The 23,558-nt window shown below is 40.4% G+C and overlaps 1 protein-coding gene across 7 annotated transcripts; it reads left to right on the plus strand.

The window, feature by feature from the left end:
* Positions 1 to 9,143: 9,143 nt before the first annotated feature.
* LOC135513881 (lysosomal membrane ascorbate-dependent ferrireductase CYB561A3) lies at positions 9,144 to 22,645 on the plus strand. 7 transcript variants are annotated; one of them, XM_064936871.1, is made up of 7 exons: positions 9,144 to 9,305; positions 10,715 to 10,865; positions 11,575 to 11,782; positions 18,218 to 18,426; positions 18,614 to 18,768; positions 20,931 to 21,099; positions 21,423 to 22,645. In XM_064936871.1, the coding sequence occupies exons 2-7, from the start codon at positions 10,728 to 10,730 to the stop codon at positions 21,444 to 21,446; spliced, it is 903 nt and encodes a 300-aa protein (XP_064792943.1). In that variant the 5' UTR covers positions 9,144 to 9,305; positions 10,715 to 10,727; the 3' UTR covers positions 21,447 to 22,645. The 7 variants fall into 7 exon arrangements, with proteins under 7 accessions (XP_064792943.1, XP_064792942.1, XP_064792947.1 ...); XM_064936870.1 differs by having other exon boundaries at positions 9,144 to 9,291; XM_064936869.1 differs by lacking the exon at positions 9,144 to 9,305 and adding an exon at positions 9,329 to 9,542.
* Positions 22,646 to 23,558: the final 913 nt, after the last annotated feature.

The following is a 23,558-nucleotide window of genomic DNA, read 5'->3' on the forward strand; positions in this document are numbered from 1 at the left end:
TTAGGTTTTTTAATTTCTTCATGAGTTGCATTTTCCACCTGTTGGTCTCTACCTTTTTATATTTATGTGAATTACCAATTTCATCTGTATTTTCTGGTAAGAAACTCATTGGTTTATCATTGTCTTAGTAAAGATGGACAATCTCCATATGGCTTAGCCAGTAATGTATTTGTTGTGGAGTCAGTAATAGCATTTCCAGGAGCTTGGAGATAAGAAGAATCTGTAACATTATCTTCATTATGAACAAGAATTCTATCTGAATATCTCTTTAAACCTGTACAATGAATCAATCTCCACACATGGAGGCAACTAAGATGAGTCTACACTGAGTGTACAAAATATTAAGAACACCTTCCTAATATTGAGTTGCATATTCTTGATATGGATCATTCTTGATAAACACGGGAAACTGTTGAGCGTGAAAAACCCAGAGTTGCAGTTCTTGACACAACGGTGCCTGGCACCAACTACCATACCCTGTTCAAACTCAATTAAATATTTTGTCTTGCCTTTTTACCCTCTGAATGGCACACACACAATCCATGTCTCAAGGCTTGGAAATCCTCCTTTAACCTCTCCTCCCCTTCATCTACACTGATTGAAGTGGATTTAATAACAAGTTACATCAATAAGCGAGCATAGCTTTCACCTAGATTTACCTGGACAATCTATGTAAAGGAAAGAAAGGTGTTTGTATACTTAATGTATGTCTACGGTGTTCAATATGATCCTTCTCATCCTCCGACGTCTGGTCACACTTTATTTGGATAGTCTGGATAGTTCATCACTATCAACAAACTGTTATCTGTTGATAATCAATTGTTTGCTAATGTAAAAATGTGGGTAAGGTTAGGTTTATAATAAGTGTTAGAGCTAGGGTAAGGAGTAAGTTGAGAGTTAGGGATAGGGCTAGGTTTAGTAGATACAGTGGCTTGCGAAAGTATTCACCCCCCCTTTGCATTTTTCCTATTTTGTTGCCTTACAACCTGGAATTAAAATACATTTTTGGGCGGTTTGTTTCGTTTGATTTACACAACAAGCCTACCACTTTCAAGATGCAAAATATTTTTAATTCTGAAACAAACAAGAAATAAGACAAAAAATATCAGAACTTGACCGTGCATAACTATTCACCCCCCCAAAGTCAATGCTTTGTAGAGCCACCTTTTGCAGCAATTACAGCTGCAAGTCTCTTGAGGTATGTCTCTAAAAGCTTGGCACATCTAGCCACTGGAATTTTTGCCCATTCTTCAAGGCAAAACTTATCCTTCAAGTTGGATGGGTTCTGCTGGTGTACAGAAATCTTTAAGTCATACCACAGATTCTCAATTGGATTGAGGTCTGGGCTTTGACTCTGCCATTCCAAGACATTTAAATGTTTCCCCTTAATAAAACACTTGAGTGTTGCTTTAGCAGTATGCTTGTAATGCTGAAAGGTGAACCTCCGTCCCAGTCTCAAATCTCTGGAAGACTGAAACAGTTTTCCTTCAAGAATGTTGCTGTATTTAGTGCCATCCATCATTCCACCGGTGTAATGTTCTTTGCTTGTGTTTCCTGGCCCAAGCAAGTCTCTTCTTCTTATTGGTGTCCTTTAGTAGTGGTTTCTTTTCAGCAATTCGACCATGAAGGCCTGAAGCTGTGTGCCAGAAAAGGAAAGAACTGATCCCACCCATGAAAGCAGACAGAGCACGTGAGTACATTGCTTACATCCGCTATGACAGGCTCATTGTCTACCCTCCCTCCCAGAAGCCTGGAAAGGATGAGAGAGCCAAGCCTATGGGTTCGTAGCTTCAACCCCGCAGAACACACACACACACCAATTGATTACTGAACTGCTGAATGTATTATTTTTTCTCTTGTTTTGTTTGCTCTTTTCAGTATTATTTCTATCTCTGATAAGCTTCCCAGGAAAGGGCTGAAAATAGCCCATATTAACATTTGTTTGTAAGTCGCTCTGGATAAGAGCGTCTGCTAAATGACTTAAATGTAAATGTAAATGTATATGTAGCCTTAGAAATAAGGTTAATGAAATCAATAACGTGCTAACACCAGATAACATTCCTATATTATCCATTTCTGAGACTCACTTAGATAATTCATTTGATGATACATCAGTAGTAATACAAGGATATAACGTCTATAGACGAGACAGAAATGATTATGGGGGAGGTGTTGCTGAAAATATTCAGAGCCATATCCCTGTAATGCTTGGATAAGATCTTATGTCAAGTGTTATTGAAGTGTTGTGGTTGCAGGTTACCTTGGCACATTAAAGCTTTTCTTGTGGGGTGTTGCTATAGGCCACAAAGTGCTAACAGTCAGTATCTAAATAATATGTGTGAGATGCTTGATAGTGTATGTGATGTTTCTTGCGGACCTGAATATTGACTGGTTTTCATCAAGCTGTCCACTCAAGAGCTTCTTCTCAAGAGCTCAAGAGCTTCTTCTTACTGTAACCAGGACCTGTGATCTGGTTCAGGTTATTAATCAACCTACCAGAGTGTTTACAAACACTACAGGAACAAGATCATCCACATTTATCGATCACATTTTTACTAATGCTGTAGAACTTTGTTCTAAAGTTGTATCCGTACCCATTGGATGCAGTGATCACAATATAGTGGCTATATCCAGGAAAGCCAAAGTTCTTAAAATAATATATAAGAGATTATACAAAAGATTTTGCTGTGACTCTTATGTGGATGATGTTAAAAATATTTGTGGTCTGATGTGATTAATGTGGAGCATCCAGATGCTGCACTTGATGAATTTATGAAATTGCTTCTTCCAATTATTGATAAACATGCACCTATTAAAACTTCTTTGGGATAGGGGGCAGCATTTTCACTTTTGGTTGAATAGCGAGCCCAGAGTAAACTGCCTCCTACTCAGTTCCAGATGCTAATATATGCATAGTATTATTAGTATTGGATAGAAAACACTCTGAAGTTTCTAAAACTGCTTGAATGATGTCTGTGAGTATAACAGAATTCATATGGCAGGCAAAAACCTGAGAAAAAATCCAAACAGGGAGTGGGAAATCTGAGGTTTGTAGTTTTTGAACTCAGCCCCTATCGAAAACACAGTGGGATATGGGTTATTTTGCACTTCCTAAGGCTTCCACTAGATGTCTACCGTCTTTAGAACGTCGTTTCAGGCTTCTACTGTGAAGTGGGAGCAAATGAGAGCTGTTTGACTAAGGGGTCTGGCAGCAGCCTCGTTCTCAGTCACGCGAGTTCACATGAGAGGTATCTCTCGTTCCATTGCTTTTCTAAAGACAATGGAATTCTCCAGTTGGAGAACATTTATGATAAAAACATCCTAAAGATTGATTCTATACATAGTTTGACAAGTTTCTTCGACCTGTAATATAACTTTTTGAACTTTTCGTCCGACTGGATCTGAACGCGCGTTTGGATTTGTTTACCGAACGCGCGTTTGGATTTGTTTACCGAATGCGCGTTTGGATTTGTTTACCGAATGCGCGTTTGGATTTGTTTACCAAACGTCCTAAAAAAAGAGGCTATTTGGACATAAATGATGAACATTATCGAACAAAACAAACATTTAATGTGGAACTGCGATTCCTGGGAGTGCATTCTGATGAAGATCATCGAAGGTAAGTGAATATTTAAAATGCTATTTTTGACTAATATTGACTGCGCAACATGGCGGATATTTATTTTGGTTGGGTTGGGCTCTGAGCGCCGTACTCAGATTATGCTTTGTCCGCAAAGTTTTTTTGAAATCTGACACAGCGGTTGTATTAAGGAGAAGTGTATCTAAAGTTCCATGCATAACACTTGAATTTTCATCAACATTTCTAATGAGTATTTCTGTGAATTCATGTGGCTCTCTGCACAATCACCGCAAGTTTTAGAACTACTGAATGTAACACGCCAATGTAAAATTATTTTATATAATTATTTTATATAATTTTTTTATATAAATATGCACGTTATCGAACAAAACATACATGTATTGTGTAACATAAAGTCCTATGAGTTTCCTCTGATGAAGATCATCAAAGGTTAGTGATTAATTTGATCTCTATTTGTGCTTTTTGTGACTCCTCTCTTTGGCTGGAAAAATGGCTGGGTTTTTCTGTGGCTTGGTGGTGACCTAACATAATCATTTGTGGAGCTTTCGCTGTTAAAGCATTTTTGAAATCAGACACTGTGGCTGGATTAACAAGAATTTTATCTTTAACTTCTTTGGTGTATCCACCCTTCTTCTCAATTTCCACCTAAAAATATACCCTAATCTATCTGGCTGTAGCTCAGGCCCAGAAGCAAGGACATGCATTTTCTTGGTATCATTTGAAAGGAAACACTCTGAATTTTGTGGTAATGTGAATTGAATGTAGGAGAATATAACACAATAGATCTGGTCGAAGAAAATACAAGGAAATAAACATACGTTTTCAGTTTTTTTATTGTTGCTGCATCATCTTTCAAATGAACAAGAACAGCCAAACATACAGATAGGATGCTGGGGATGATCTGAATGAAAAACATAAGATGGCAACAATTGCTGAGCAAAGTTTTAGACAGATAACTTCAAAAATGAGCGAGCTACATGACATTGAGCATGAAGTCACCCAGGTGTCTCACACAAATGTACCCAAGTGGCCAAATTGGTACAGTGATACATTTTGAAGGAAAGAACAATATACAAAATACATACATGCTATTCTAACACACCCCCCAAAAATATATTTAAAAAATAATAATTAAACATAAACAAATAACAAGGGTAACTACACATTTTCTATGTACAATATTATGAAGACCCTCAGTCTTCTACACAATATTGTGCTGCTGGTGCCATGGCCCAGCAACACTGGTGTAAAGCAGAGGATTACTGAACAGGTGGTGCAGGTGATGGGGTATTTCCTGTGACAAAGGGCACAACGACGTCTCCCTACTCTGCCCTTTTTGTTCTGAGGCACATTCATGCCTGCAGAGATTAATCTGGGCAGGTGAACACCACTGGCTGGAGCAGAGGGGACAGAAGGTGCTGAAGCAACTCAGTCTCGCTTTCTCTATCAATTTCCTCTATAATTTGGGTTAAATCTGTATACCTAGACTTTGTTTTAGCTTTTCCTGATTCATTCGCCATCATTTAAATATATAAACTTGCTGAAAATACTATTGACTATGTACTGCTGTGCGTAACACTCGTGGCTCCGTCAAGTAGGATTTACAATGGCGAATGAACCTCTTTTACGCCAGAGTTTACGACAAAGGCAGGTCTTCGAATGTATAACCATTACATATTGCCATTTACCTCAGCTCATTGGCTATCTTCCAAGCTAGATTTCAAGATGATCAGTGGTCATTGGGCCAAAATACAGTCAATCAACGATAGACTGGTCCTACTATTGGTGCGCAATGAGGTCATTGATTGGTGTCTTCAAATCCGTTTGTTTCGGTCAATATGTCCCGGGAAAAGAACCATCAAGTATGGTTGTGTTAGTAACAACCAGAGGATTGCAATGAAACCAACCATGACTGGAAAACGTTTGTTTAGTGTGTGTAATTAGTTGAATGAGACGGAAATCACGACGCAAGTGGTTTACAAATGTTTCGGGTTAGGCTATAAAATTTGTTGTTATCAAACAAAACAAACATTCACTGTGTAGTTAAGACACTTGGCATTGCCACCAGAGGAAGATCTTTAAAGGTAAGTGAATTATTTTATTGTTATTTCTGACTTTCGTGACGCTAATGCTTGGTTGGAAAATGCTAGTAATACTTGCTGTCCTCAGAAAATCACATGGTTTGCTTTCGCAGTAAAGCCTTTTTGAAATCGGACACAGCGGCTGGATTAATAAGACATTCATATTTTAAATGATGTAAGATACATTTATATACAGGAATGTTTACTATAACAAATGGTGTATTTAGAATGTTAGCGCTCTGCAGTTTCACCGGATGTTGGCCTGGTGGGACGTTAGCATCTCACCTACCCTAGAGAGGTTAAAATGGTGCCTAATACTTGTATGTTTGAGAAATTTGATTTATGAGATTTCTGTTGATTTGTATTTGGCTCCCTGCAGTTTCATTGGCGGTTGGCGCACCCCAGTTCTAGACAGGTTAAAGTACTCCAAAGTGTTTTTGCCATGATTATTTATATCATTGATCTTGGCTTCATAATGTAGCGGGTCTCTTATGTACCACAGGAGAACCAAGAAATGAAGAGCGACACCACTGCTGTCTTTTGGGCTTTTATGTTGATCAGCAAAATTATTGTGAAAAGACAGGACAGGAACACATCAGTCTCCAATGCACCATCTGACAAGTTGTTCTCCACAGGAGCATGAAGAAAGGTAAAACACATATCCTGTCTCACATCCGCAATACATTGCTAGGTGCTTCAGTACCAAAATACAACAACTTATGTACAAAAACACTGCAACACAAACAAGTTACAACATGAAAACGCCTTTATCCCATTCTGACCTTAGAGGGCCAAAACTACATCTCCCATAATCTACACCCATAATCTACACTACATCTCCCAGCTGCCCACTGCACTGAGGATAGGAAACACTATCACTACCGATAAATCCACTATAATTGAGAATTTCAATAAGCATTTTTCTACAGCTGGCCATGCTTTCCACCTGGCTACCCCTACCCCGGTCAACAGCACTGCACCCCCCCACAGCAACTCGCCAAAGCCTTCCCCATTTCTCCTTCTCCCAAATCCTGATGTTTTGAAAGAGCTGCAATATCTGGACCCATAAAAATCAGCCGGGCTAGACAATCTGGACCCTTTCTTTCTAAAATGATCTGCCGAAATTGTTGCAACCCCTATTACTAGCCTGTTCAACCTCTCTTTCGTGTCGTCTGAGATTCCTAAAGATTGGAAAGCAGATGCGGTAATCCTCTTCAAAGGGGGGGACACTCTTGACCCAAACTGCTACAGACCTATATCTATCCTACCCTGCCTTTATAAGGTCTTCGAAAGCCAAGTCAACAAACAGATTACCGACCATTTCGAATCCCACCATACCTTCTCTGCAATGCATTCTGGTTTCAGAACTGGTCATGGGTGCACCTCAGCCACGCTCAAGGTCCTAAATGATATCTTAACTGCCATCGATAAGAAACAATACTGTGCAGCCGTATTCATTGACCTGGCCAAGGCTTTCAACTCTGTCAATCACCACATCCTCATCGGCAGACTCGATAGCCTTGGTTTCTCAAATGATTGCCTCGCCTGGTTCACCAACTATTTCTCTGATAGAGTTCAGTGTGTCAAATCAGAGGGCCTGTTGTCCGGGCCATTCTGTATACTTCTGGCCCTTCTTTGGACTCTGTGTTAACAACCCTCCAGACGAGCTTCAATGCCATACAACTCTCCTTACGTGGCCTCCAATTGCTCTTAAATACAAGTAAAACTAAATGCATGCTCTTCAACCGATCGCTGCCTGCACCTGCCCGCCCGTCCAACGTCACTACTCTGGACAGTTCTGTCTTAGAATATGTGGACAACAACAAATACCTAGGTGTCTGGTTAGACTGTAAACTCTCCTTTCAGACTCACATCCAACATCTCCAATCCAAAGTTAAATCTAGAATTGGCTTCCTATTTCGCAACAAAGCATCCTTCACTCATGCTGCCAAACATACCCTTGTAAAACTGACCACCCTACCGATCCTCGACTTCGGCAACGTCATTTACAAAATAGCCTCCAATAACCTACTCAATAAATTGGATGAAATCTATCACATTGCCATCCGTTTTGTCACCAAAGCCTACTACCCACCACTGCAACCTGTACGCTCTTGTTGGCTGGCCCTCGCTTCATACTCGTCTCCAAATCCACTGGCTCCAGGTCATCTATAAGACCCTGCTAGGTAAAGTCCCCCCTTATCTCACCTCGCTGGTCACCATAGCAGCACCCACCTGTAGCACGCACTCCAGCAGGTATATCTCTCTGGTCACCCCCAAAACCAATTCTTACTTTGGCCGCCTCGCCTTCCAGTTCTCTGCTGCCAATGACTGGAACGAACTGCAAAAATCTCTGAAACTGGAAACACTTACAAGCTTTAAGCACCAGCTGTCAGAGCAGCTCACAGATTACTGCACCTGTACATAGCCCATCTATAATTTAGCCCAAACAACTACCTCTCCCCCTATTGTATTTATTTTGCTCATTTGCACCCCCATTATTTCTATCTCTACTTTGCACATTCTTCCACTGCAAATCTAACATTCCAGTTTATTTTTATTTTTTACTTGTTATATTGTATTTACTTCACCACCATGGCCTTCTTTACCTCCCTTATCTCACCTCATTTGCTCACATTGTATATAGACTCATTTTTCTACTGTATTATTGACTGTATGTTTGTTTTACTCCATGTGTAACTCTGTGTTGTTGTTCGTGTCGAACTGCTTTGCTTTATCTTGGCCAGGTCGCAATTGTAAATGAGAACTTGTTCTCAACTTGCTTACCTGGTTAAATAAAGGTGAAATTAAAAAATAATAATAATAATAATGCAACACCATCACCAGCTCAGCTAACCGTTTGCATCACAGAAAGGCATGCTAGAACAATTTTCGCACTCTGTAAACTATATTAATAACAGTAAAACTCTGAAAGTTACGTGTTTCAATAGTCTCAAACACCCTTATAACAATTTCTACAGCATTAACCTTGGGATGTTTTATTTATTTCACGTTATGGACTTCTACAAAGGAGTAATTTGCAACACATGTTTCTCTGTGTTTCTTGGACTGAGGAGAATGGGAGCTACGGGTAGTACCAGGGTGTTAGTAGGTGACATTTAATACATTTAGAGAAATAAAACCCGAAGATGTTAACATCATTCAGAAACTGTAGCTGCCTACCTAACATCAACAGGCATCACCAGTATTCCTGTTGGTGGGCTTTGGCCATGACCCTCAACCTGGTTGTTCTGTTCTGCGTTGTGTACTATTCTAATAATTTGAAGTTTGATGGAATAACCGTTTTAACTCTACTACAATAATACAAGCAACAGAGAGATTTTCAACAGAAAGGTTCAATGCAACACAGCACTGTTGTTGTTGGCTCCTATGGCAGTTCGGGCACACAGTTTATCGTTTGTAGCCTAGAATACATGTCCCATCATGCCTTGCGAGGTCAATAAGGACATGTGACTTGTAGTAAACACCAGCAGCCGTTTTTGTGCAGATTGAATATAATGTATTTCTAAACTTTACAACATTTGGCAATGATTATAGTTAATTAAATACTATCTCGATCTAAGCTGACATGGAAGAATCTTAAGATAGGTAGGAAGAGCTAGGTAAAACTTAAAGAAAACTTACTATAGCTAACGTTATGTGTGCTCATGAACTCGGGTCAATCAACATCTTTGTTAGCTAGCTAGGATGTATTTTTGTTCAGTTTGTGGCATGTGTCTTTGACAATTTTTTTCCAAGGAATATTTCCCGTTTTCAGTTTTTATCGATATGTGTACTATGATTTATATCATATGTGGCTTCTGGATGGTTTGCATACAATATTCTCACTGTATTCTAAGGTAGGCAATCTCAGGGTGACGGGGCATAGCTAGCTAGTATTTTTCTTGTGAGACCTGTTTGACATCCCCAGGGTTAAAAAGCCCTTAGTTTTGTTTAGACATAATCCATACTCAATGGAAGTACGGTCTCTCGTCAAAAGTGGTTCCATTTTGGATAGAAACCGGGCTTGTTCGACAGTGCATGCAACTGCTGAATTACTGATTTTCAAATAACCTTGCATCATAAATAACTAGCAAGGCCTACTTATTATTTATAGGGCAGTCGCCACAATTTACCCACAAAGCATCATGGATGTGATGCCATAGAGATAGATTAAGGACTCTAGTGGCCTAAAGCTTGTGTTAGCACCATTGAGGACTCTCACCATTTTGTTGTAATCAACTGGGTGGGACTTCCTATGGGTTAAGAAAGGATCCCATGATGTCATCAGGATGGATCAGATAATGAATTATATGCATGTGGAAACATTCCATAACTGCAGGTGGCAGTAAATCACCAACCATGACTTTATACCTGTTCAAAGTGCATTTTTTCAGTTTGTTTGCCAAACACTGATATATAATAAGAACTGGAGATTGTGTCCAATATGTTCAACTGTTGTTTTCAAGTTAATCTACTCATGATAATGAATTATACCTCGGTCCGTTCATGGACTGTCTATATCTGGGTTGCATCCGGTTCACATGCGCACTAGCACTCAGTATGCACAGAGAGCAGAAACGACGTCATCCAAAAACATGGCAGACATTGGATGAATATAAAATGTTAATATGTTCGGATGTGTGTGATGGGGAAAAAAATAGGCCTCAGCGACAATTATTTTAATAATTCATTGGAAGTTTTGTGCACAAAGGTGATGACCAAAGTTTCTGATTAGGAATTTTCAAATATGACTTCTCTATGTTGCTGTCTATGCAAATTGTCTTTCTGGGCCGGGCGTCAGTTAAACTGCCGTATCGAAGCAAAACTGTATGAGCAGTCGAAACCGTGCTTCTAGGCCGGAACCCAGGCCCTTGTTGCCAACTTATAGAAGTATTAGAAGAAGAAAATTAATTATTTAAAAATGCAGATGGCCTAAATGACGCTGCCTGTGCTCTCACAGACACCACAATGGGACAGATACAATGGTGCGATGTCTACCTATGTCTGATACCTTACTATTTTCATTTAGGGCACCTGACCAGATGCATGACTATACCACACCTAACACCTGTTTAACCCCATCTGAGTGCTTACCCCTAAGCCTGTGGAATGAGACAATGGAATCTGGAAGCGAGTTAGCAGTTGACACAATGAAAAAGGAACTGAAATCAAGGGCCATTGTGAGTAGCCTAATGCTGTGTTCATAACCAAGTGGGAAGGTGGTATTTACCACATACAACTGGCAAGAATCCAGTTGAACGGTCCTCCAACTCTGTCACATATTAAGAAAATGGCCTTCAACTGTATTTCGGGCAGTTAAATGCAAAAACAAAACATTATGTATAACAATCTATTAATGTTTTTTTGAACACTATAATTTGTTTGCTTGCATGCTAGCTGTACTCTTAGTTAATGTTGACGCAGCTTTTTTGCCATTGGCCGATCGACTTTTCTCAATGAGTTCAAAGCATTTGAATGCCTCCAACTCATATGTACGACTTCACAACTGGTAATTACCACCACCCCACTTGGTTATGAATGCAGCATCATTTGTAGGAGCCACATTAAGGTATTTAGACCTAACTGATTTTGGTCAGAAACCATTTAGGGATTTTTCAAGCCACTAGACACAGAAGTAGAACAGAAACTGAATCACACTTTAGTTGTCATATCTTGCTCATTTTGTGTTGACGGTGAGACAAGATAGTGAGGACAAACTGTACGTATGTTTTTACTGTATAGCCTAGGCTTTTATTATTGTCCATTTGACTTGCTTCACACCTCTCAGAGTGGAGGTTTATTCCTACGCTGAAAATGTCCAGACTTCTGTAACCATGCAATTCTATTAAATAACTTTCTTTCCATTGTTTTCTTGTGTTCTCAAACTAGCTTGCAGATTGTTCTACCAGGATGAGATCCATTGTGTCTTTCTACTTCTGCTACCTGCTGTGCCTGTGCCTGGGGATCGCCTGTGTGGTGTTTGTGTCCATCTGGAACTCCCATTGGCGTGGTGGCTTTGCCTGGGATGGCTCGGCTCTTCAGTTTAACTGGCACCCTGTCCTGATGGTCACAGGTCTGGTCGTGCTCTACGGCAATGGTGAGTGGCTCAGGAAGTGCTTTTACTTCCAGTCTTTGGTGCAGGCAGATGTGTCTCAGCCTTTGAAATGAGAACTTGATGTTTTTTTTAATTACAATGACTGTCTCAGGTTTGGATAGTTTGTGTTATGTATGGGGGTTTGTTATGTAGGTGAGTGGCTTAGTCAGTTGTAGTGAAACTACAATCAAGTGATTTCACATTCCCTTGTTGATGCAGATGAATGTGTCTCAGACATGAATTGGAAATAGGAACTGAAAGCATTTCAATCGCAATGAATGATTCATGTTTGGATATATAATGTTATGTTGGATATGAAGATGTTCTGTGCTGGTGTTTCGGCATATAGAAAGCTAAATAAAGTCACCTTAACTTCCTTCGCTGCTCCCTTCTCGTCTTTCCCTTGCACTGTAGGCATGTCAAGAACTTAACCACGTTGACAGTATACTGCAGGGATATTCAACTGGAGGCCCGCGGGCCAGATCCGGGCCGTTTATTCATTTAGACTGGCCCTTTGATCAATTCTGAACATTAATAAAAGATCTGCAAAAAAATCCTTGCCAAAATCTGACATTCAGTGCCAAAATGTGATTTTTTGCAGTCTAGAGCCTATATGGATAATGTTTTCTTCATATGAATTTGGCTCAAGTGTTTGAACAGTTTAATCAACACAATATGACCCATTTCTAAAAGCTACGACTCTCAGGAACAAATACGTGCCTTCTGTTTCCCTCTCTGATGCTCACAAGGAATCATTAGAAGGGAGCGTGACAGAAAAACATCTAATGACTGGGGGAAATTAATTCAAAGCATACTTCCTTCAGACTGGAATTTGGCATTACCTAAATTGACACATCCTTGTGTTATTTATTGAGATGCATAGTTTTCAGATCATTTTAAAATGACCTAATTACTTTTAATAGTTGTTTTAAAAAATGGTGAGTGCGAGCATTGTGCCTAGGGCTGTTGGTTCCCAAACGTTTTATAGTCCTATACCCCATTCATTACTGTGCGCCACACTGGCGGTCACATGAAGGTAGTCAAATTCCACATGACCATTTAGACATGGTTATTAGGCTTCTCCAAGCTCTAATGTTGGGTTGTATTAGTAGCCTACCAAACTTGCTGTCTGGTCCCTGTAATCAAAATTTTCATTAGTGAGATGTTGCAACATTTCAGACCATCAGCTTTCAGTAGACTAGACTTTCTAAACTTTCCTAATATTAAGCATTGTCTCTCTAGTTCAATAGGAGTAAAATCCTGGCATGAAACATTGTTGGTGTCATGTTTAGGGAAAAGCATCCTCCATTCGCTATTTAAGTGCTTAGATTACATGTATTTTTCATTACAGGTGCTGATATGGTCCATTTAAATCAAAACAAATGTCACACATATATTACTTAGTGTTGTAAAAAAGATTAAATCATAATAGTCTGATTGTATTAGCCTATCACTGGTGAATTATATATTATCACTTGTTAATGATAGACAGAAGAAACAAAGCCCTTTTTCCAACATTTTCTAATCATAGCCTCAAATGTTGCCTAAATTGAATCCCATAGTTTTATAGTCCTATACCCCTTCAAACATTCAATCCACACTCCCTTAGCACTAGGGTCAGCATCACTCTCAAATAGTTGTTTTTTGCAGTTTGTACGCCTGCCACACACTTATACGATCATTTATTAAACACTTTGTCAGGCCAATTAAAAAAATAATATTTGCTCTTTATTTATCCATCTAAACTTAAAACCTAATATTGTTCATCGGAGCATTGCTTGAAAGGATCTTTACAAAGAGTCTGTTTTTCAAGCTGTCCAGTCTTTCCCTGTATGTAGTTTTCATGCTAGTGATGCTGACAATGTACCTGGTGGCGTGGCAAAGGTAAATCAATTTGCCAAGGGAAATAGACCTTACAGTGAAATGCTTATTATAAGAAGTATTAAATAAAAAGGCAGGGCATGAAAATAACAAATAAGTTGTTGGTGTCAATATCACACAGGATACTGGTCACAGAGTCATAGCTTGGATTTGCCACAAAATGTACTGATTGAAATACCCTCTGTGTTCCTTGTTAATGCAGACCGAGAAGTGCCAAACGCAGTCTCAGGATGCTCTCATGGTGCAGCTGTGGTCAGAACTTTTGAGGATCTGAGGACCAATGCCAAATCTTTTCAGACTCACTGAGATTGAATAGTCTTCGTCGTGCCCTCTTCACGACTGTCTTGGTGTGTTTGGACCATGATTGGACCCAGCGAGTTTGTCCATCTTACTATATTGTCCACAGGTTAATGAGAAGGGTGTGCTTGAAAGGATGCAATATAACTTGGTGATGTGGACGCCAAGGAGCTTGAGGCTTGCTTGAACTCAACCTGCTCCACTACAGCCCCGTGTATGATGAGAATGGGGGTGTGCTCGGTCCTCAATATTTCACTGTAGTCCACAATCATCTCCTTTGTCCTGATCATATTGAGGAAGAGGTTGTTATCCTGGCACTACACGGCCAGGTCTCTGATCTCCCAATGCCATAGGCTTCGTCTCACGACTCGTGGTCGGTAATCAGGCTTTGTGAGCTTCTCCTTTGTCCTGATGAAGCTTTGAGGGCACGTAATCAGGCTGTTAATGAGCTTTGAGGGCACTGAGCTGTAGTCAATGAATAGCATTCTCACATAGGTGTTCCTTTTGTCCAGGTGGGAACGGGCAGTGTGGAGTGCAATAGAGATTGCATCATCTGTGGATCTGTTGAGGCGGGATGCAAATTGGAGTGGATCTAGGGTTTCTGGGATAATGGTGTTGACATGAGCCATGACCAGCCTTTCAAAGCACTTCATGGTTACAGACGTGAGTGCTACGGGTCGGTAGTCATGTAGGCATGTTACCTTAGTGTTCTTGGGCACAGGGACTATGGTGGTCTGCTTGAAATATGTTGGTAATCCAGACTCAGTCAAGGAGAGATTGAAAATGTCAGTGAAGACACTTGCCAGTTGGTCAGCGTATGCTCGGAGTACACATCCTAGTAATCCGTCTGGCCCAGCTGCCTTGTGAATGTTGACCTATTTAAAGGTATTACTCACGTCAGCTACGTAGAGTGTGATCACACAGTTGTCCGGAACAGCTGATGCTCTCATGCATGTTTCAAGGCGCGCATAGAAGTAATTTAGCTTGTCTGGTAGGCTTGTGTCACTGGGCAGCTCGCAGCTGTGCTTCCCTTTGTAGTCTGTAATAGTTTGCCAGCCCTGCCACATCCAACGTGCGTCAGAGCCGCTGTAATACGATTCAATCTTAATCCTGTTTTGACACTTTGCCTGTTTGATAGTTCATCTGAGGGGATAGCGGGATTTATCATAAGCTTCCGAGTTAGAGTCCCACTCCTTGAAAGCGGCAGCTCTACCCTTTAGCTCAGTGCGAATGTTGCCTGTAATCCATGGCTTTTGGTTGGGGTATGTACGTACAGTCACTGTGGGGATGATGTCATCGATGCACTTATTGATGAAGCCAGTGACTGATGTGGTGTACTCCTCAATGCCACTGGAAGAATCCCAGAACATATTCCAGTCTGTGCTTACAAAACAGTCCTGTATCTTAGTATCTATGTCATCTGACCACTTCTTTATTGACCTTAGTCACTGTTGCTTACAGCTTTAAATTTGCTTGTAAGCAGAATTGTAGACTCGTCAACAGAGATGTTAGCATGTTCCAGACATTTCTGTAAGTCTTTAGCTGACACTCTAGGATTCTTCTTAACCTCATTGAGCATTGTGCGCTGTGCTCTTGTAGTCATCTTTGCAGGACGGCCTCTCCTAGGGACAGTAGCAACAGGGCTGAAATTTCTCCTGTGGACTGACTTTTAGAGATACTTTTGTAACCCTTTACAGCTTTATGCAAGGCAGCAATTCTTAATATTAGGTCTTCTGGAGTGTCTTTTGTTCGAGGCATGGTTCACATCAGGCAATGCTTCTTGTGAATAGCAAACTCAAATTTTGTGAGTCTTTTTGGGGGCAGGGCTGCTCTAACCAAAATCTCCAATCTCATTGATTCGACTCCAGGTTAGTTGACTCCTGATGAAGTCATTAGCCTAGGTGTTCACATACTTTTTCCAACCTACACTGTGAATGTTTAAACAATGTATACATTATAGACAAGAAAATACAATAAATTGTGTGTTATTAGTTTAACCACACTATGTTTGTCTATTGTTGTGACTTAGATGAAGATCAGATCAAATTGTATTTAAAATTTTATGCAGACATCCAGGTAATTCCAAAGGGTTCACATACTTTTTCATGCCACTGTATATGTGATCCTAGTTCATCTATTTTGTTATCCAATGATTGTACATTGGCTAATAGGACTGATGGTAAAGGCAGATTATCCAATTGCCGTCGGATCCATACAAGGCACCCTATGTCCCGATATCTCTGTCTCTTTCTCCTGCGAATGATGGGGATGAGGGCCTTGTTCGAGTGTCTGAAGTAAATCCTTCGCATTCGACTCATTAAAAAATCTTCTTCCAGTGCGAGGTGAGTAATCGCTGTCCTGATATCTTGAAGCTCTTTTCAGTCATAAGAGATGGTGGCAGAAACAGTATATACAAAATAAGTTACAAATAATACGAAAAAACACACACAATAGCACAATTGGTTAGGAGATAGTAAAACGGCAGCCATCTCCTCCAGCGTGAGTTTCAAGTTTGAGGAAGACCATTTTCAGCGTAAAAATTACCTTTATAATGCAAGCATTCCATGCAGAGTTATATTTGCGGTCACTTTTGATAATGGTATTTTCCACTAATGGAACATTCGCACTTATAGCCTACTACCATGTGCTTATTGCTACGCTTATATTGTGAAGAAATAACCTAATAGTTTATCAACATTTTAAGCTAAACGTTCTGATCTGTTGCGTCAGCCACATTGCATAAAACGTTTTTTTTTATGCTAGTTGTATTAATTTGGGATCCATTTCATTCCACAACTGTCCCAGACTATGTTTGAAATATTTATTTCTCGCACATAATATAATAGGTCGACTTCTCTACGATGGGGGATAGTAGATTAACATAGGCTTGTGCTTTCGTTAGGTCTACTCATCTTGTTGGCTGACGAAAAGTAAATGTGGACATTTCTTCCAATATCTTTCAATATGCACCTCGGAATTGGATAAGGAATTTGCGCAATTGCATCCCGGAGGTGTCTGACTTGTAGCTTGTGAAGACCCGATCACGTGATGGAGAGCCATGTGAGTGAGAGGCACTTCGAATTGCGAAGGGCACAACTCCGCACTCCAGGCCGCAAAAGTCATGGATTTATTTAGAGTGCATTACGGCCAGAAAGGGGATGCCGCCATGAAATTCGATGCATTATCAAGTGCTTGTCAAATTGTGAATGAGAGCCTATTGGAGTGTGTACAGCATGCGCAAAAAAGAGCTTATGCCTTTCAAGTTACTTTTTTCAAATCATCATTAGCGTCTCATCGTGTAGCCTTACATGAATAAAAACATCTAAACATATAGCCCAACGTTTGTAGAACAAGTAAAGTAACATTAATAACTCTAAATGTAGCATATAAAGGGTACCTATATGTTTGTTAACCACTCAACGCAGAATAGCTGCATGTGCGCACTCCCTCAAATCGTTTGGAGAAAATATTTATATTTTATTCAGCTTTGTTCAATAGTATGAAGAATACAATAAGATAATGAAACGGAATTTTAAGGAAATCTTGTCTTCTAAATTAACTAGTGTAACCCACAACCATTTGGCATAGCCACATCAGGACCTAACATAAGGACAACTCAGAGTTTGCTGTTCTTTTCTTCTGAAATAGACTACATTTTCTTAAAATCGTGCGTCTTTAGACGTGTCTAAAATAAATAATGGAATTATTGTGAAGGTGTAGGCTATATTACATGGATTTATTAGACTTTTAAAAATGTCTTGTAGACTATATTTGGAAGCCCAGAAATGTGAAATGTGTTTGTTAATTAACTGTCAATTACCATGATACCCACAGTTATTTGCTTGACAATCACAGGCTGATGAAATTTCATGACCGCCACAGCTCTAGTTGTGCTTTTCCTTTTCAATGATTATAAAATGTTTTGGTTGCACCTCGACTTAGTTGGTTGAGCACCATCCATTTCTTTCATAATTACTTTTAGCAACATTAAATTTTAAGATAAGTGCTTTATTGGTGTGTTTGTGTGTTGCTTTTTTATACAGTTTATACAGTTCTTCCAAAGAATAATCGCTTATGGAAAATGTCTGCCCCCCCTGCAATTTTAGATCTGGACCCTGTAAGAATATAGTTGAATAACCCTGGTGTACTGTATACATGAGAGAAAGACAATTAAAACAAAGCTTCAATTGCAGCTGATATCCAAGTAAAGTGAGTGGTGACATTTTTACATTTTTGTGTCTTTACCTGTCTTATCTCTAGGAGCGGTGTTGTACCGCATTCCCCTCACATGGGGGCAGAATAAGCTGCCCTGGAAACTGCTGCATGCTGGTGTCATGCTCCTGGCCCTGCTCTGCTCCATCCTTGGCCTCTGTGCTGTGTTTGACTTCCACCACACCAACAGCACTCCCAACCTCTACTCCTTGCACAGCTGGATTGGCATTTGCACTACAGCACTCTTCACCACTCAGGTTTAGTATATCTGCCACTGCCAGCACACAAATTAAAACGGCATTGTCTTAAAAACAATCAGCCAGCTCATATTACGCCATATAATGGCCTACACGTATTTTGTCGTACTTGGCATGTATGGTGATTGTTAAAATTGTAATGCCACTTTCTATGGCTGTGAGGTGGTGACATATGTTTTGTTTTCAGTGGGTGATGGGCCTTGCTGGCTTCCTCCTACCCTGCTCACCCATGTCATTCCGCAAGCTGCTTAAGCCTGCCCATGTGTGGATGGGAGGCTGTATACTGATACTCAGCATTGTATCCTGCATTTCAGGGATCAACGAGAAGCTCTTCTTTGCACTGTAAGAGACATTGGTTGCATCTCAAATAGCACCCTATTCACTATACACTCTTAGAAAAAAGAGTTCGAAAAGGGTTCTTCGGTTGTCCCCATAGGATAACCCTTTTTGGTTCCACGTAGAACCCTGTTGGGTTCCATGTAGAATCCTCTGTTGAAATGAACATGGAATCCAAAAGGGTTCTACCTTGAACTGAAAAGGGTTATGCTATAGGGACAGCCGAAGAACCCTTTTAGGTTCTAGATAGCTCCTTTTTTTCTAAGAGTGTAGTGCAATACTTTTGACAAGGCCCCGTATGTGAGGAGCAGTACACGAGGCAGTGTTTCACATTTTTTTTGGAAGTGCTAACATTTCATTCAAGCCTTTGATTTCAATCATGTACAGTGCATTAGTATTCAGACCCCTTGACTTTTTCCAAATTTTTACCTTACAGACTTATTTTAAAATGGATTAAATTGCATTTGTTCCTCATCAATCTACACACAAAGTAGACAACAGGTTCTTAGAATGTTTTGCAAATGTATTAGAAATTAAAAATTGAATACTTTATTTACATAATTATTCAGACCCTTTGCTATGAGGCTCAAAATTGAGCTCAGGTGCATCCTGTTTCCATTGATCATCCTTGAGATGTTTCTATAACTTGATTGGAGTCCACCTGTTTTAAATTCTATTGATTGGACATCATTTGGAAAGGCACTCACCTGTCTATATAAGGACCCACAGTTGACAGTTCATGTCAGAGCAAAAACCAAGCCATGTGGTCAAAGGAAGTGTCCGTATAGCTCCAAGACAGGATTTTGTCGAGGCACAGATCTGGGGTAGGGTACCAAAAAATGTCTTAAACATTGAAGGTCCTCAAGAACACAGTGGCCTCCATCATTCTTAAAATGGAAGAAGTTTGGAACCATCAAGACTCTTCCTTGAGCTGGCCATCAGACCAAACTGAGCAATTGGTGGAGAAGAGCCTTGGTCAGGTTGGTGACCAAGAACCCGATGGTCACTCTGACAGAGCTCCAGAGTTCCTCTGTGGAGATGCGAGAGACTTCCAGAAGGACAGCCATCTCGGCAGCACTCCACCAATCAGGCCTTTATGGTAGAGTGGCCAGACAAAAGCCACTCTTCAGTAAAAGGCACATGACAGCCCGCTTGGAGTTTGCCAAAATGCACCTAAAGACTCTCAGACCATGAGAGACAAGATTCTCTGGTCTGATGAAACCAAGATTGAACTCTTTGGCCTGAATGCCAAGCATCACTTCTGGAGGAAACCTGGCACCATCCCTACGGTGAAGCATGGTGGTGGCATCATCATTCTGTGGGGATAATTTTCAGAGACTGGGAGACTAGTCAGGATTGAGGGAAAGTTTAACAGAGCAAAGCACAGAGAGATCCCTGATTAAATCCTGATCCAGAGCGCTCAGGACCTCAGACTGGGAAAAGGGTTGATCTTCCAACAGTACAACAACCCTAAGCACACAGCCAAGACAATGCAGGAGTGGCTTCGGGGCAAGTCTCTGAATGTCCTTGAGTAGCCCAGCCAGAGCCCAGATTTGAACGAGATCTAACATCTCTGGAGAGACCTGAATATACCTGTGCAGCGTCGCTCCCCAACCAACCTAACAGAGCTTGAGAGGATATGCAGAGACGAATGGGAGAAACTCCCCAAATACAGGTGTACCAAGCTTGTAGCATCATACCAAAGAAGACGCGAGGCTGTAATCGGGTTGGAGTAAAGGGTCTGAAGGCTTATGTAAATGTGAAATTTGCATTTCTTTTATATACTATTGCAAAAAAAAAATCTAAAAACCTGTTTTTGCTTTGTCGTTATGGGGTATTGTGTGTAGGTTGATGAGGGGAAAAACAATTTAATCCAATGTGGAAAAAGTCAACGGGTCTGAATACTTTCCAAAGGCACTGTATGTTAGTGCTAGGGAAATAACTAACATGTGCAACCCTTTGAATCCCAAGGAACAGGATTGAGAAATATTGTACTAGGGAATAGATTGCCATTTGGGAAACATTGTATATATTTTTTTATTGAGTAGGAAACAATGTACTCTTTAAACACATATTTCCATAATATAGCGAAAGACAAAAAGGACATCAACCTGTGTTGGACAATATTATTCAAACTGTGTACAAAGTGTTGTTGATTCTTTCTTCAGGAAAGGAACCACCAATGGAACAATGCCATATGGCAACATGCCACCTGAGGCATTGGTCGCCAACTCGTTAGGAGTCTTGATTGTAGCCTTTGGATTGGTCGTCCTGAAGATTCTGTCCAATCAGAAATGGCAGCGACCAGAGCCTCGAAGTGAAGACCTGGGCTACAGTGTGAGTGCAACAAACCTTCTGATGTAATGTTGCCAAGTCAGATGTCCTGACTGAGTGCAGCACTGAATATGATGTGTAAAAATCAGAAGAGATTTGTCCCATACTATGTATGCAGATAGAGCTGTATTATCTTCATAGCTGTTTGTATTTTTTTGTTGTGAAATGGTTATAAACCCTGTTTGGTCTAAAACAAATTCATTATTTGAATGACATCTGAAAATGTTTATTTTTTTCAATACTATATTTATACTAGGTGAAAGTGTATTCACAGATGTATTCAACTCCTTTGTGTTTTTAACAAACTTTAATGTTTCCACATGCAGCCACTGCTTCAAGACGACAGCTAATAGAAGAGATGAGGAGGCTTCAAACCCGCTCTCAGCCACTAACCATACTACGCAAGCTATCCAGAAATGTTATCTGCCCCTGCTGGGTCCAAAGTTGCCTTAAGCAAATAATGAGATGTTGAATGTCCTCGGACCAGGGCCAACACTGGGCATAAGGGCCCCTGGCCACTTTGGGGTCTGAACTTACTGTTGAGAGTTAATATAGTAATACACACTAGGTACAATTTTAAAATGTGTTATTGCATCAGCAGTTTTTCTCTTATATCAGACACTGACAGTCACTGAATTAGCCAATGTCAGCTAAAAATGTTTTGATTGGTAAGTTAGTCTAGCCAGCTATCTAAACATTGTAGTAATCATGGCCAAATTACTGACTCGGCACGCAGGGCACATGCCAAGGGGCCATGAACTCCAGGGCGCTTACATTGATTTTGTTAGTCATTCTCACTCAGATATCATATTGAAGTGATACTTCGAGATTTCGGCAATGAGGCCGAAATCTACTTCTGATGAACTTGTGGATGAACTTGTGGATACCATTTTTATGGTTCTGTGTCCAGTATGAGGCAGGCTAGAGGTAGTTTTGCAAGCCAATGCTAACTAGCGTTACCCATAAATGTCCAGTTATTGTGCTATCTTCTGGCATGCTAGCAGATACCAATAGACCTCCAGTCATTGCGCTAACGCTAGTTAGACATTGCAATAGCGCTAGTTAGCAACTTCCTTCAAACCGTACACAGAGACATTAAAATGGTGTCAAGAAGTTCATCTGACTCTGGGGAAGTCGATAAAAGGCCTTGGTGTCAAAATCCCAAAGTATCCCTTTAACATGGCATAAGTCAGGGCAAAATGTGTAAAATTGCTGAAAATCAGCTGGTAAACTGCAAATGTTTCTCTGTCCCATGGCAAAATGAGTAGAATTGCATGAAATGTACTTTCAAACTTAAAAATGTTTCTCTCCGCTGTCAAGATGGAACCACGGTAATCTTTTGGCTGCGAGGTGGAGCTCACCCCAAGCAAATCTTGCTTAGGGCCCCCAAAAGACTAGTGCTGGCCCTGGTCATGACAGTGTTGTAAGCAATAATATGTGTCCCATCAAGATATAAGTTTTATAAATGTATTAAATAGTAGATTTTACATCGTTGCCTTCTTTTTTTATGAATAAAATAATGAATAAAGTATGATATACTCAAAGATAACACGGTATTTCAGCAGTTCTTTGTGACTGCCATTCCTGTTGTGCATGCAATTTAGGCTGTAGCCTCATCATTAAAGCTACAGTCTGGGATTTTGGAATCTGTTCAATGCTCATTTCAATTCTTTATATTGACCATTCAGTGTTTGGCCACACAAACAATATGTTGTGTTCTTATGGGGTAGAGAAAGCTACAGCTCGGCCTATATGGCCAGCAGCATACCACCCTGCATCCCACTGCTGGCTTGTTTCTAAAGCTATGCAGGGTTGGTCCCTGGAAGGGAGACCAGATGCTGCTGGAAGTGGTGTTGGAGGGCCAGTAGGAGGCACCCTTTGGTAAAAAAATATATATATATACCAATGCCCCAGGGCAGTGATTGGGGACATTTCCCTGTGCAGGGTGCTGTCTTTTGGATGGGTTGTTAAATGGGTGTCTGTGGTCACTAAAGATCCCATGGAACATATCATAAGAGTAGGGGTGTTAACCCTGGTGTCCTGGCTAAATTCCCAATCTGGCCCACATACCATCATGGTCACCTAATCATCCCCAGTTTACAATTGGCTCATTCATCTCCTCTCCCCTGTAACTACTCCCCAGGTTGTTGCTGTAAATGAAAATGTGTTCTCGGTCAACTTGCCTTGTTAAATAAAAATTTCAAAATATTAATTTGGGCTATATGTTTTTCACATGGTGGCAGCAGTATCAAGGATTCAGTGTAGAGAGCAAATATCACACTAAATTGATAGTGGTGCTCAATAGCACATGTGTGTTTTGTGGGCTACAATACATTTTAGATATAGTAGGCTAGGCTATACAAGAGCAAAATGTTACACAAAGTATGTGGATCTGTTATTTAATTTGGTCCTTGGGTGGGGTGGGATTGGGATGGGGGGATGGTGGTGTAGCTTCATTTTGT

This window comes from Oncorhynchus masou, chromosome 25 (assembly GCF_036934945.1).
Source record: "Oncorhynchus masou masou isolate Uvic2021 chromosome 25, UVic_Omas_1.1, whole genome shotgun sequence".
Lineage (NCBI taxonomy): Eukaryota > Metazoa > Chordata > Actinopteri > Salmoniformes > Salmonidae > Oncorhynchus > Oncorhynchus masou.